This window comes from Plasmodium chabaudi, assembly GCF_900002335.3.
Source record: "Plasmodium chabaudi chabaudi strain AS genome assembly, chromosome: 8".
Lineage (NCBI taxonomy): Eukaryota > Apicomplexa > Aconoidasida > Haemosporida > Plasmodiidae > Plasmodium > Plasmodium chabaudi.
In genome coordinates, this window is record NC_030108.2 from 138,305 (window position 1) to 153,505 (window position 15,201).

A 15,201-nucleotide genomic window follows, 5' to 3' on the forward strand; every position below is an offset into this window, starting at 1 on the left:
AAATAAACAATTGAAAAAAAGTATTTTATTAATTTTTGTAATATTATGTATTTTTCCTATGGTACATTTTTATTTTGTTTTTTTCGTAAATTCTTAATTTTTTTTTTTATCATTTATCCATAATGAAGAGGATAATAACTTCATGAAACTTAGAACAAAAAGTTAAACTTTTTATAGAATTTTTTTTTTGATAATGCAATTTTTTCACAATTGTATAAATATTTTATATATTTATCATTTTGTATTTAAATTTTTTACACATTCTGCTAAAAAAAATTAAATTTATTTGTCTTATTATCAATTTGTTGTAATTGTCATTATTATTGTCATATTTTTTTTATATGTTAATATAAAATGAAAGTTTTTTGGCATATAAAGATTGGAGAGAAATAATATTAACTTTTTAAATTTTTATTTATGTGTATCCATTTATGATTGTGCATATAAAAAGGATAACTATGTGTATATATATTTATTTGTTTTCAGAACATGAGAATACTGTTTAATAAGAATAGAACAGTTCTATTTTTATTTATAAATTTTTTATTCGTATTAATATTTTTTTTTGTGATGTTTTCGTTTCATTTGTTTTGTTAACACTCTTGATTTTTCTCATCATTATTATGCATCATATGCATTATTTGTAATTTTTTGTTTTATTAATACCACATGGTTCAAATATTTGTTATAATTCACACTGAGTAAATTGTTGTCATCAAGAGAATGTTTTATTTAAAAAAAAAGACAAAATAATAAAATAGCAAAACCAAATATTGGATATTTGAATATTCACTGTTTTATATAAAATAGTGTATATGTTATATTCCACATTGGAAATTCGAACGAAAGCCAAAACGAATAAACTTCAATTTACGTAAAACAAAACATAAAATATGTATAAATTAAATAATATAAATTCAAGGGATATAGAAAATGCAATTAATTTCCGTGATACAAATTTATCTGAAATGATAGAAGAAGAAGATGGAGAAAATACCGATGATATCAGTCTGGGCACAAGTGAATATTTTGATAAAATCGATATTCTAGAAAAAAGGATTGAGGAGGAAAATAAAATCATAGATATTTTTAACAAAAGCTTAGATGTTAATGATGCAGAATACAATAAAATTATGAGTTATAGCAAATTATTATGTCATAATGATGATAATAATACAGAATCAGACGAAATAAAAATCAATGAAACCATAGAAGAAAGAGAAAATTTAGAAACACCAAACACAAGTATAGAAAAAAATAGTAATAATAATTCAAGTACAAATCTTTATCAATATAATGAAAATTATGAAAAGAGCGAAATTAATGATAACCAAAGTGAGAATATAAAAATAAATAACACCAAACATAATCAAGACACAAATGCGAATCGTTACAAATTTTATTTATCGAAAGAAAATCTTCCCCAAAAATTAGAAAATGTAAAAGTAAAAATAAATGATATAATGAAAAGTGTATTAAAATCATATAACGAATCATATAAAAAGCAATATATTTCAAGATTATTACAGTTTAGAGACATAAATTGTATATTCAGTTGTATGTTTTTTACACTGTTAATAATATTTTCTTTTATGAATGAATGGATGGGAATTTTATTATCAATATTATTATTTATGATATCAATGCAATTAAAATATGCTCTTTCTAATATGGCATTGTTGAATTCGATTGTCGCAATTATTTTAATATCTATAGCTACAACTTTTTCATATGCGAATATTAATAAAAATGAAGTAGGCAATGTTGTTGTAGATCCAGATGATAAAATAATTATAAATGCAAACAGAAATTTACTAATGCTGGAAACATGCCTTTGTCTTTTTTATGCATTTATTTTATTATCATATATGATTTCATTGAGGGTTGTAAAAAAATACAAGCAAAAACATATTTGGGTATATCATAATATAATAACTCTTTTTAATTTTCTTGATGTATGCCTTGTTTTTTCATTTGGGGTATTAGCATTTTTCTTTATATTTATAGCTTTAGAGAGTAATCTACTTACAATTTTTTCTATAATATTATTTGCAAGCAGTTTTTTAACATATACTTTGCGATCATTTAGTAATATTTTAATGCTAATTATTCAGACATGTTTATTAATAACAAATGTTATTATAGTATCTACATCATTACCTATAAATCATCCACTAAATAATAAAATAATAGTAAATATGCAAGTACAAGAAATGAGCAAATTACTTAACAATATTTATTTATTTTATATGACATATTTAATATTTTTTTTGGTGCTTCATTTATTATATACATTTTATGTTTTCTTTTCAAATAAAAATTTTTTATCTAAAATGTTTGCTCAAAGAAAGATATATTTTTCAAATGTCTTTCCTTATACCACAAAAAGTTTTGATGAATACGTTAATGGAGAAGTACATTTTAAACAAGATAAATATTTATTATGTTTGGGTAATAATGATCAAATATTATATGCTTATAAACAAAACAGTAAACCAGCAGAAGTAGATATACGCAAATATATTTATAACGAATTTCATTTGTATAAACAACTTTTATTAAATACAATTATAGACCCGAATAACTTAACAAATGAGAATATAAAATATGCAATAAAACATAATGCTGATGAAGGGAATAATAATACCCATTCAAATTATCAAAAACAAAAAAATTCCAAAAATAAAAGATCTAAGCATAATAATAATGGAAAAGGAGACCTAGTATTAGATGTAATTGATGCATCATCTGATGTGTCTAGTAATTCTCTAAGCATTGCTGGCGAACCAGAAATAATACCAAATAGAAATATATCAAATGGTGATAATAATACTAATAGTTACAAAAATATTATAAAGAAAAATTCTCGATTATTACTTAGAAAGGTAACGAATATTCAAGATGAAAAACTAAATAAAAATAAACGTAAGAGTAGCAATCCTCTAAATAATTATTATCTAACAAATTGCGAATATTCGAATAGTGATCCAAATTCATTGTTCTATAGCAAATACTCACATATAATTGGTGTGTTAGTAAAAAACTATGGTGATTTAATACATTATTTGAATAAAAAGAAAATAATTATGAAATTAATTGAATCAGAGTCAGAAATCAATAACGCAAATGCCAAAATAAATGGCGAAGGTTTTAATAATTTAGGGGGAAACAAACTCAATGAATTGTCTATGTCAAGTGAGTTGAAAACAAATACAATAAATGATGATTCCATAAGTAGTTGTAGTAATATAAAGAAAAACAATATAAAATCAGATTCTCAAATTAATGATATGCATAATATAAGTAAATCGATCGATGATGCTAGTCCATCATACAAAAGTGAATTTGATAGTAATAATCTAAGTAATCAAAATTTTATGGGCACATTAGAAAAAACAAATGATTCATCTTTTTATTTGATAAATAAAAACAAAAATTTTACTAAATCAAATTCATTATTTACAAATTGTACTAACGAATATTTTAACATACCTATTTATTCAGCATCTCCAAATGTTTCTCCAGATAAATGTAATAAAATGGACGAAAACTATTTTTGGTATTACTATCCTGGTATTATTGATAGAGTATATAATGAATGGTTGACATGTAAAAATTTAGACTGCAAGAAATTTAACAATGATTTTTGTCATTTGCTTAAAAATTCAAATGAAATACAAAAATATTTTTATCAAAATGATAGTATTGAAAAACAAAGTGACATCAAATTATTTGACATCACACAAGTTTTAAGTAACAATATAGATATTATAAACAAAATTGTACAACCATATTCCCCCTTAAAATCTTCATCACTTTTAGACGGCGACTTATTACCTAATAACAATAATGCCAATTCATTAAATGGAATAATAAATAATTTTCTAGAGGATTTAAATATCGATGGGGATGATATCTGCTATTTTGATATATCTAATATGCAATCCTTTATTGAAGATAATAATAATAATATAAACTTGTTTTTATCATCCTTAGCTCCCAATGATAACACACACGAATTATTAAATAACCATATTGCAATAAATTCTTCCGATATTTTACAAAGTCTTATAAAAGAAATAGATGAATATACCCAAGAAAACAAAAAAAATAATATAAAATATTATAATATCAATAATAATAGTATAGATGCTATTATAGAAAATTGGAAATATAACAAGATTGATGATATAAATATTTTAAAAAATAGCAATTTTAAATTTAATGATTTTAGCTTACAAGGTACAGATGGTACTTTAATACAAGACAAATACAAAACTAATGGTGAAAATATAAATTTCAATGATTTATTAAAATATGCAGAAACATTAATTATTCAAAACACAGGAAATGAATTCATGAAAGAAAGTTTTGCAGATGCCTTATCTAGTAATTTATACTATGAATCGGAAATTGAACTTATTAATAATTTTGATGAAATTTTAAGTAATTTTATCAAAAATGTTAAAACTGAAAAAGCGAATTCACTTGCCCCTTCGAATATTATAGACAAACAAAATAATGATGTAGCAACCTATTCAAATACTAGAAAGAGTGCATATAAAGAAACTATTTCAAATATAATTGGCATTTCGAATAATAATGAACAAGCTTATCAAAGTCTAAATATTCAAACTAACAAAAATGCTTCTATGACAAAAACGAAAAAATATACCGATATATTAGACAACATTATTTCCGAATCAAATATGCCAGACAAAGGAATGTATACCACTAAAGAATTAACTGATGTAAAAAAATTAAATATTAGAGAAATTTTAACATCCCCATCAAAATTTGATGAATTTACTATACCAAAGACAAAAAATAAAGATAGTATTGAATGCCTTAAAAAAGAAAATAAAAACATTAAAGAATTTAATGAATTGCCCTATGATTCTTTAAAGGAATATATTGATAACGATCCAATTTCAGAAAAAAACAAAACCAGCAATCATAATTTGTTAGCTGAATCAAATCTTAATTTTTTATCCAACATAAAGGAAACAAAGCATAACAATGACCATATCCTAAGTAACTATAGTAATATAAAGTATGAAGAAGATAAAAATAAATTGAAGGAAAAAGAAGGTGAACAAAATGGTGAAATCGATAATTTATATGATTCTATAAAGGGATTAGAAAAATTAAATGGTTCAAATTTTATGAAAAAGACAAATTTAAACAAAAATAAAAGTAATGAAAGAAGCCACAGCAACTGTTACAGTAGTAGTAGTCATAAACATCACAAAAAAATTGGTAAGAGAGAAAATAATTTTGTTGAAAACTTTTGTATATATAGCAATACTATAAACTATGACTCAAAGAAAAAACCACAAGGAAAATATGATGAACATAAACAAATGATAATAGATCAATATGACGATGATAATTATGAAAAAGAGTATGGATATAATTCAGAATATATAAGACGAATTGAAGAAAAAAATAATTCAACTAAGAACATATCCAATGATAATACAAGTAATAGTAATAACTTTAATATTGATAATTATGATCTTATAAAAAATTTAAAAAAATATTTATCCTCTTCTAGCAATACAGGTATAAATGACAATGAATTTAATGATACCTTCTTATTAGATTATATTAATAAATATTTAGAAAATAATAATTCATATAATATAAATATATATAATGAAGTGGTCATAGATAGGAATAACAATAAAAAAGAAAATACCAAAGAAACAGAACTAGACAAAATAAAACATACTTATAATACATCGGAATTCATAAACAAATTTAAACAGAATAATGATAAACAATATATGAAAAAAAACAATACGTTTCTGAACAAAATGGACTTATTTAGCAGTCTCAACGAAAAGAATAGTTTTTCAAAATATTATGATACATATGATGGAAGCAAATTATTTAAAGAATTGGATAAAAAAAAAAATAAGGAAAATCTATTTTTCTCAAATTTGTATAACAATAACTCACCAAATTTTCTTAATATGAGCATGCCCAAAAGCAATTATACCAACTGTAATAGTTATGATAATAATTTTTTAAACAAAACGGATGTTTTAAAAAATTGGAGTTATAATACAAAACTTATGAATGTTCATGTAAAAACAAATGAAAGAAAACGGGATCTATCTAATATATATAATGTTAAAAAATTAAATACGTTAGAAAAAATAAAAGAAGACATAATGAATTATATTCCAATTAAATTAACAAACTTAAAAAGAAATGAAAAGAATAAGCCTGTTTCATGTATTGATTCGTTAAGTAATAAATATGACGATTTATATTACAACGTTAATAAGGAAGACAATTCTCTATTCTTATCCAAAGATAAAAACGTTTCTAATAATTTGTCTAGCACCCATGAGAAAGATGAAAATAGTATTAAATATAAACAAAATATTCAGAACATCACTAACGGAAATGATGATATATATCATAGTGTATATGACTTAGAAAGTTCAAATAAAAATAACAGCATTGCAAAATCAGCCTTTGAATTAATAAACAATGAAAAACAATCACAAGAACATCAAAAAAATAAAATAATACATGAAGCTATAAGAAAGCCCAGTATCAATTTAATGATAAACAACAGTCCAAATTCTGTTCGTAATCTTGGTCATCAACCACCACAAAAAATATCAAACATTCTCAACGATAGCAAAACCATAAATATAGACAAAATTGATATGCTTGATAATAAAGATAAAATGAAAATTTATCAACCTAATAAAAACATATTTAATGATATTTATGGATTTCGAAATAAAGTATCAGAAACAAACCCATCAACAGAAAATGATTTAACCGAGCTGTTAGTTGGTAGTGATATGTTTTACGAAGCTTTTAAATATAAAAGTGATGAAAATATCGATGATTTAAAAAAAAATACAAAATTTGAATTATATAATAACGAAGAGAATGAGAAAAAAAAAATTACATTTAATAATGTGAATGATAATAATAATTTTATAAGCTATGAAATTAAGGACAATTCGAATATTATTCAATCAGTAGATGCAAAAAATAATACAAACCTTCAACCAAACAAAGAAAAAGAAATTACAAAGGGAAATAAAAATTCAGAAAAATTAAATGACACTTCTATACTTTCACTAAGTGGAAAATATTACCTAACCCATCAAAATATGTATAACGACAAATCAAACAACAGAAATAGAAGCACATCAACTAATTCTTTTTTTGTGAAAAATAATAATACTTTTGAAAATAAAAATTATTCAAACTTAGAAAAAAACTTTTCACACAATTTTTTCAAAAGTTTTAATACGCATAAGTATTCTAATGATTTTGAAATCAAAAATGGGCACACTACAAAATTGATTGAAGAAAATGATGAAGCATTAGACAAGCAAATAGAAGAAATATTAAGCAAATTAAATGGGCAAAATGAAAATAATAATCATCTAGAAAATATGACAAAAAAAAATACTAATTCAAATGATAGTAGCAAAAGTGATAGTAGTAGCAAGAGTGACAATAATAGCAATAAAAGTAGTGTCAGCGAAAATCAAAGTAAAAGTGAAAGTAACAGTAATGATAGTGGAAATGCATTTGGTAGTATGAAAAAAAACAGAGCATCTAATAATAAACAAAATCAATTAAAACGTAATGATAATTCAGAAAAAAATACATACAAAAATAATGTAATGATGCTATCTGGTTTTTTAAAGAAAAACAGATATAATTTTTCAAGTGAAGAAAATGAAAAAGAAGCAAAAATGAAAACTCAAAATAGATATTATAATAAATACCATATAATAAACAATGGAAAGTATGATAATAAAAATATAATTAATTCATTCAATAATTCCTATTATATCCAACATTTTAATAACATAATTAGTACATATTCATGGTGCCCTAATAGTATTGATTTAGAAAAAAATGAATATTCATTAAAAAAAGACAATATCCATATGGACACTGGTAGTACTGAAGACAGTGACATATCAGATACAAGTAATTTTGTCAAAGATGTGATAGATCAAGATTCCAATTCAAGTATGTCATCAAATGCATCTGAATATTTTGAAAATAGAAGTTTAACAAAATGGGAATCACAAAAGAGTTTACAAAATTTACTAAAAAATGAAAAAAAAATCGAAAATAATCAAATGAGTGAATATGAAGATGTTATAAAACATGTCGAAATAAACACAAACGAATCTTTTATAGAATTAATCAAGCAAGGCAGTATTTTTCCTAGTATTAAAATTAATCCAGCCACAAATGAAAATAATGATGATAATAATAAACATACATCAAACCAGTATAAAAATAAATTAGGAATATTGAATTCGGAAAATGATTCCAATACATCTAAGCATGTATTAAATAGTAGCACACTAAATTATATATCTAAAAAAAATAATAAGCAAGACATATTTCTTAATACACCACAAAATAATATTAGCAAATATGATATACAGGTATTTACAGATGATGGAATTAATGATGAATATAATAATCAAAAATGGAATGAAATGAATAATGAAGTTAATCAAGAAATAAATAAAAAAAATATAAAAAACAAACACATAAAAAATAAGGAATATAAAATTATCAATTTAAGTGAGTTGAAATCAGATTCATATCAAAATAGCAACATAAATGATACACAAAGAAAGGATAAAATAAATCCAAATTTTTATCATGATCAAAATGGTTCATCATTTTATTCTAATAACTCAGATGCACTAGAAAGTTCTAATATTGACATTAATTCAATGAGTATATATAAGTTACCAAAAAATCTTCTAAGTAATATTGATTCGTACAACGTATATAAAAATAACAGTTTATCTAATACTTCATTTAATGAGTTTGAAAAAACTAATATAACTGTTCAAAATGTTAATGTAAAACCTAACATTTTATTAGAATCAAAATATATTAAAAATGCGTTTAATAGCCATGAAAATACACCGAATGAAGGTCTACAGAAAATGAATTTACAAACTAAAAAGAATTTAGTGCATCAATTCCCAAATAATCAAATGAATAACAGCAGTAACAATAATTATAGTAGTAGTAGACATACCAGTATTGATGTCTATCAAGAGGCCCACAATAACAAAACATATAATTTAAATAACAAATATAATCCCGAAAAAAAAGACACACAAAAAACACCAATTCTAAATGCACATGAAAAAACCTTAAATTATATAAAAAAGAAAAGTAGTAAAGTAATAACTGATACTCAAAACGATCCCAAAAAGTTGTTTATAGAAGAACTCAAAAAAAAGTTACTTGAAAAAAAAAATATAAAATCAGCTAATAGTGTAAAAATAAGTAAAGAAAATAAAAAATACAATAATATAGATGCTAAAAAAGATACACATAATTCAAATTTTAAAAATTATAAAAACAAAAAAAATGAAAATATTCGAAATATGAACAGCGAATCAATTGGAAAAAAAATAGTTCATACACCAAACTTACAACATCTTGGGAAAATTCCCTATTCAGCGGATAACTTTTGCAATATCATTAACAGTGATGATGATATAAACCAAAACATGTTCGTAAATATGGGTTCAAAATAAGTCTGATATATAATACCCCTGGATGATTAATTCTACAAAGTGTATATCTCTTCCAAGGCATAATAATAAGCAAAATATAAGTATTGTTTTATGTACTTAATATGCATACGAAATGAAGATAATTATGCGTCCTATATAAATTATACTTTTACTATTGTACGTTTTTTTTTTGTTCATGTGACATGGATCATTTGTTTTCCATTGTCAGATCTATATTTTTATGTATTAAACTTTTATAGTTATTTTTTATATTTAATCGTGACAAATTATAACAAACATATAGTAACATTAATAACCATATATATTATTAAATTGTTTTAATACTATTTATATGAGGACCTTTCCCTCTCATTCTTTTTATAGAAGAATAAAATATAACCTTTATGTAATTGTATAAGTTGAATACAATAAAAAAGTTTATAATTTAAAAATTGAATATTAAAAATATTGTTCGGTTTTCTTACTATATGTGAATTATATTCAACATTTTTTACAAAATTGACAAAACAAAAACAAATTAAAAATTATAATATTTATGTTAGCCATATTAGCGAAAATAATTTTCTTTTAAAATATGACAATTTTATTGTAAAAAAGCTATATGTGTAAATGTGTGTAATATATCAACATGCAAAATGTATGCATAAGCCAGGGGGTGCATTCCTCAAATTTTAGTTTAATACATAGGGAAGCATCATAATGGAATTTTTATCAATTGTAATGTCCACGTAAATATTTCCTTTGTTTGATGGAATAGCTAAAATTTGTTTATTTTTATTTAGAGTCAATAACACATTAGGTGAATACTTATTTAGTCGCTCAGTTTGTTTTATTGTTTCATTAGTTATGCTATTTATTTTTGATTTATCTACTTTTATTAAATCCAATATAACATCACTTTTGACCCATACAATGTTTGTATCACCAATTGTGTTATTTTTTTCCATATCAGTTGTAAATTTATTTTCTTGACCAACATTTTCATTTTCTTTTTTACATAATACGTTTTCATCTAATTCATTTTTTGTTTCCTTTCCATTTTTATTTGAACTACTTTTTTGCATCACACTTTTTCTTTCGCCTATTAATTTATTCATGTATGCATCAAAATCGAATACTCTTTCCTTATTTTCATAAACAGTAGAAAAAAAGTTTTTAATAATATCTTGCCTGCATTCTGTATTTAATAAAAAATCATCTATATTTTTAAAAAAATTCATAAAATTTATGCATCCACTATAATTAATCCTATAATAATTCTCTATATTATTTTTTTTATTTTTATCCACTTGAATTACTGTTATTCCTGCACTGATAATTTTTAATTTTATTTTGGTATAACTTTCCAAAACATTTCTAGTATTGCTACTAACAAAATTTATTTTTTTAATATTTGAATTGATTCTGTCATTAATTCCTAACTTACTAGAATTAGTATCATCTTTCAAATGAATATATAAATTATCTTTTATTGATAAAAAATCATCATTTAAATTAAAATATGTTTTTATTTTATTTAATAAATCATTTGATTTTAATAAACTTTCGTAATAATCTAGGGGTATATATTCCTGTTGTTTTTTCAATCGTTCAGAACCAACACACAAATTAAATTCATCTTTGTATTCGTAATTTGTGTATCGTTCTTTATCTATATCTAATGTTATTTCCTTCTCGTCTTCAACCTTTTCCAGGTCTTCTATTTTTCCAACTTCTTCCCATTCTTCTTCTTCGCTTTCTTCCTTCTGTTCTTCTTCAATTCTTTCCATTCCTTCAAAGCTTGTTTCATTTATATTTTCATTAGTAACATTACCATCTATGTAATTATTCAATTGTTCTTCACTCTTTTTATTTATCAATTCTATGATATCATATCCTGAGGAACTCGAGTTTTGAGTCAGAAAGCCCGTCCTTAATATGTTGCTGCTTCCTACTACATTATAACTATCCGTTATTTCATCCATATCTTCATTTTTGTTGTTTTTAATTATATCAAAATGATTTACCATATTATAATCATTCATAAATTCGTCACTACCTACCATATTATAACTTTTAGTTATTTCATCATTTCCTATCATTTGTTTTTCTGATTCTACATTTTCATCGTGGGTAATTATATCATTATGTTCTTTTTCAGCAGATTCAGAAATATCCATACCTTTGTTTGTTTTATGCTTTTCATTTTCTTTTTTTTTTTTGTTTCGTTTTTTTTTGGATTTTTTATTTTTATACCTACGAATAGTTGCCTCTGTTTCCAATTCATTTAAATCACACCCTTTCGCCTTTATAATATTTTTTATCACATCATTTTTACTTCTTTCTTTCCATTGAACTTGTTCACATTTTTCAATTAAGGCGATAAAAAAACCGCCAGCATTATAATGATGTGGGAAAAACCTTTTAACATATTTTAAATTAATTTTGTCCATAAACTCTTTATTAGGTGTAAACATACCATTTTTAATTTTTTCATATACTTTTTTAAATTTTTCAGGTTGAATATCTTTTAAATAATCAATAAATTCATCATATGTATTAAACCATTTGTCATCTATTAATAGTTTCCATTCTGTTAATCCTTCTCTATAATTTAATTTTTTAACTAATTCATTTTCAAAGTTAATTAATTTTAAAGATTCACTATTACTTAACATATTAAATACTTCACATATAACTGCCTCATTTTCAATAGGATTTAATGAGCAAGTACTATATATAACATAACCTCCTTCTTTTACTAATTCGATTGATCTTTTTAAAATATTAACTTGCAATTGAAATAAATTATAAGCATTTACTGGATTCCAGTTTATCCATATATTTCGATCTTTTCGTAATGTCCCATCACCACTACATGGTACATCACATAAAACTGAATCAAAATATATTTTCTCGAAACTATTATCGATTTTATTTTTCAAATATAAATATGGAAAACTAACTGCATTGTTATTTGTTACAATTAAACAATTACTATGTATGTTTTTTAAACGATGAAATAACATACAACATCTTTTAAAATTTGCATCATTTGCAACAACAACCCCTGTAGGGTTATTATTTGATATTAACTTTTTATAATCATTATATAAATTATGATCTGCATTTAAAATATATTTAAAAAATTCATCATCATACAAATTGTTTTCTAATATATTATAGTATGTTTTGTATATGTCTTCTTCGCTATCTTTGTTATCTTTGATTTCATTTTCTTCAATTACTGGATCTTGAACATTATTTTCTTTCTTTGGGTTTTCCATTGCACTATGGAAAGTATCAGTGCTCTCGTTCAGCATTGAAGTGGCATTATTTTCGTTATTTTTGTCGTCATTATGCTCGCTATTTTTGTCGTCATTATGCTCGCTATTTTTGTCGTCATTATGCTCGCTATTTTTATTCTCAGCATTTTCGCTGTTTTTATTTTCATCATTTTCGCTAGCTTTATCTTCAGCATGCTCACTATTTTCGGCACACACCTCCCCTACATGTTTATACAATTTGCTGCCGTTATTTTGAATAAATTTGTTTATTAAATCATTTTTAATTTTTTTATTAGTGATTAAATGCATATAATCAACTATTTGGGCTGTTTTTGATCCAGGGGCAGCACACATGTCTAAAACAAAAAAGTTTTCTTGCAATTTCAAAAATAGAACAGGTAGCATACTTACTAGTTCCTGTCTGAATATATATCCACTTTCATTTAAATTTATTAAGTAACTATATAAATTTTTATAATTTTCATCTTTCTTTATTTGTGTTCTTGTTAAATATATTTCATAAATATGATCATCTTCATTTAATTGTGTTATAGAGTAGTTATTTTTGCATATACCTTCTAACTTTTTTTGTATATTTTCATGAATAAAATTATTAAATTTATTATTCTTTAAAACCCTAAAAGTAATGGGTAATTCTTTATTTATAATTTCCATAAACTCATCAATCTCATTTTCGTTAATTATATTCTGCCCTATATAATAATTAAAAAATTTGTCGTTTTTTTCAAGGATATTATTACTGTCATAATGAGTTACATCCTTTCTTCTTTCTTCTTCCATCTTTTCTATATAGCTTTCAAATTATATATATACATATATATAACGTTTTATAAAAAATTAAAATTTACAGCTGTTTCTGACTTAACACAAATGTATCACTATATCATTAAGTTAGTGTTTAATTTCTCGTATATATATAATCTTTTTATTTATAATGAATAATTTTCTTATTTGTTCTCTTTTCAAAATTTACATAAACTTATTCAAATTTTTACAATTTTCAAAAACATCATTTCAACATATTATATATATAAACAAAAAATAAATATTTATTTATATTCATGAAAATATCCATAATCAGTTTAAAAAATATATAACATGTTATATATATATTGTCGCCGAAAAAACCTATGAATATTAAAAAAATATTATTATCCCATTCCCTTATAGCCATAAGAAGATTGCACCTTTATTCTTATAGATATTTGTTGTTTATTTTGTTGAGCAATTTTTATTAACATATTTATTTCATATAAAAAATTATTCAAAATATTATAGGATTTAAAAATGTATTAAATTTTTATTTCGTTAGTGGAAAATAGCGTTTCACTAAGGATTACTATAATATTTTTTTAAATAAAAAACAAAATGATAAAGGCAGAAATATCATAGTATTTGTTGTATACACCATTGATAATATAAAATAAAATATATAAACATATATAATATTAGCGTTTGAACTTTTTTTAGTAAAAATTTCACATAATATATTATATAACTTGGCTGCTCATATTTACATCCAAATAATAAAAATTAATAATTTGGGGGGTATTACATATATATAATATGCCAAAATTTTTATGGAAAATGTAGGTTCTTTATATTATACTTAACATTTTAATGAATAGTATAGAATATTATGAATATAGAATAAAATATATTATTAATTTGATACACCATCGTTTGTTCTATACATTCCACATATATGTGTATATATAAAAATTATAGTTTAAGTTTTAAGGTAACATCTCAATTCTGTGAAAAAAAACAATTGAACAACTTTTTACCTGAACAATGTATTATAGATATTGTCTAACTTATTATCCAAACAAAAGAGACATAAAAAATCATTTATATCTACAATAAGAATTTAAATAAATTTATTTGAACTTTTTAGTTTATTGTGGAAAATCTAAAAGTATATAAATATTTCAATATATTTATATTTGAGCATTTGTTGTACCTAATTTCTCATACATTTTTTCGTGGCGTTTTCTTTTTGCATGTTATTAAAACCTTATACATATAATTTATATTTCCGTTCACGATAAAAAACGCTTTAAACGTAAAATAGCGGTTGCAAAATACTAAATAGAATATATTAACACAAAATAAAATAATGATAAAAAAACCAATGATTAAGTAAATTATTGAATAGGTATACGATTAAATAAAGAGAGGAAATAATAGTAGTATTGTTCTGTATCACTGTTCCTGGTTTAACATAAAAATTTTTAAGTGCTATTTCGTTACAAGTGTAATTGCACAACAATAATGCACATGCATAAATAATTACTTATAAAATTAAAACATTTGTTTTATTATTCCACTTGTTTTTTTTAATA

The 15,201-nt window shown here is 22.9% G+C and overlaps 2 protein-coding genes across 2 annotated transcripts; one reads left to right on the plus strand and one right to left on the minus strand.

The window, feature by feature from the left end:
• Positions 1 to 893: 893 nt before the first annotated feature.
• Positions 894 to 9,569, plus strand: PCHAS_0802100 (conserved Plasmodium protein, unknown function; the record flags this gene model as incomplete). The annotated part of the gene is made up of 1 exon (XM_738014.2): positions 894 to 9,569. The coding sequence occupies one exon, from the start codon at positions 894 to 896 to the stop codon at positions 9,567 to 9,569; it is 8,676 nt and encodes a 2,891-aa protein (XP_743107.2).
• A 671-nt stretch (positions 9,570 to 10,240) lies between these two features.
• On the minus strand, positions 10,241 to 13,636 carry PCHAS_0802200 (methyltransferase, putative; the record flags this gene model as incomplete). The annotated part of the gene is made up of 1 exon (XM_016797786.1): positions 10,241 to 13,636. One exon carries the CDS (start codon positions 13,634 to 13,636, stop codon positions 10,241 to 10,243), a length of 3,396 nt encoding a protein of 1,131 aa, XP_016653708.1.
• Between the last annotated feature and the right edge of the window lie 1,565 nt (positions 13,637 to 15,201).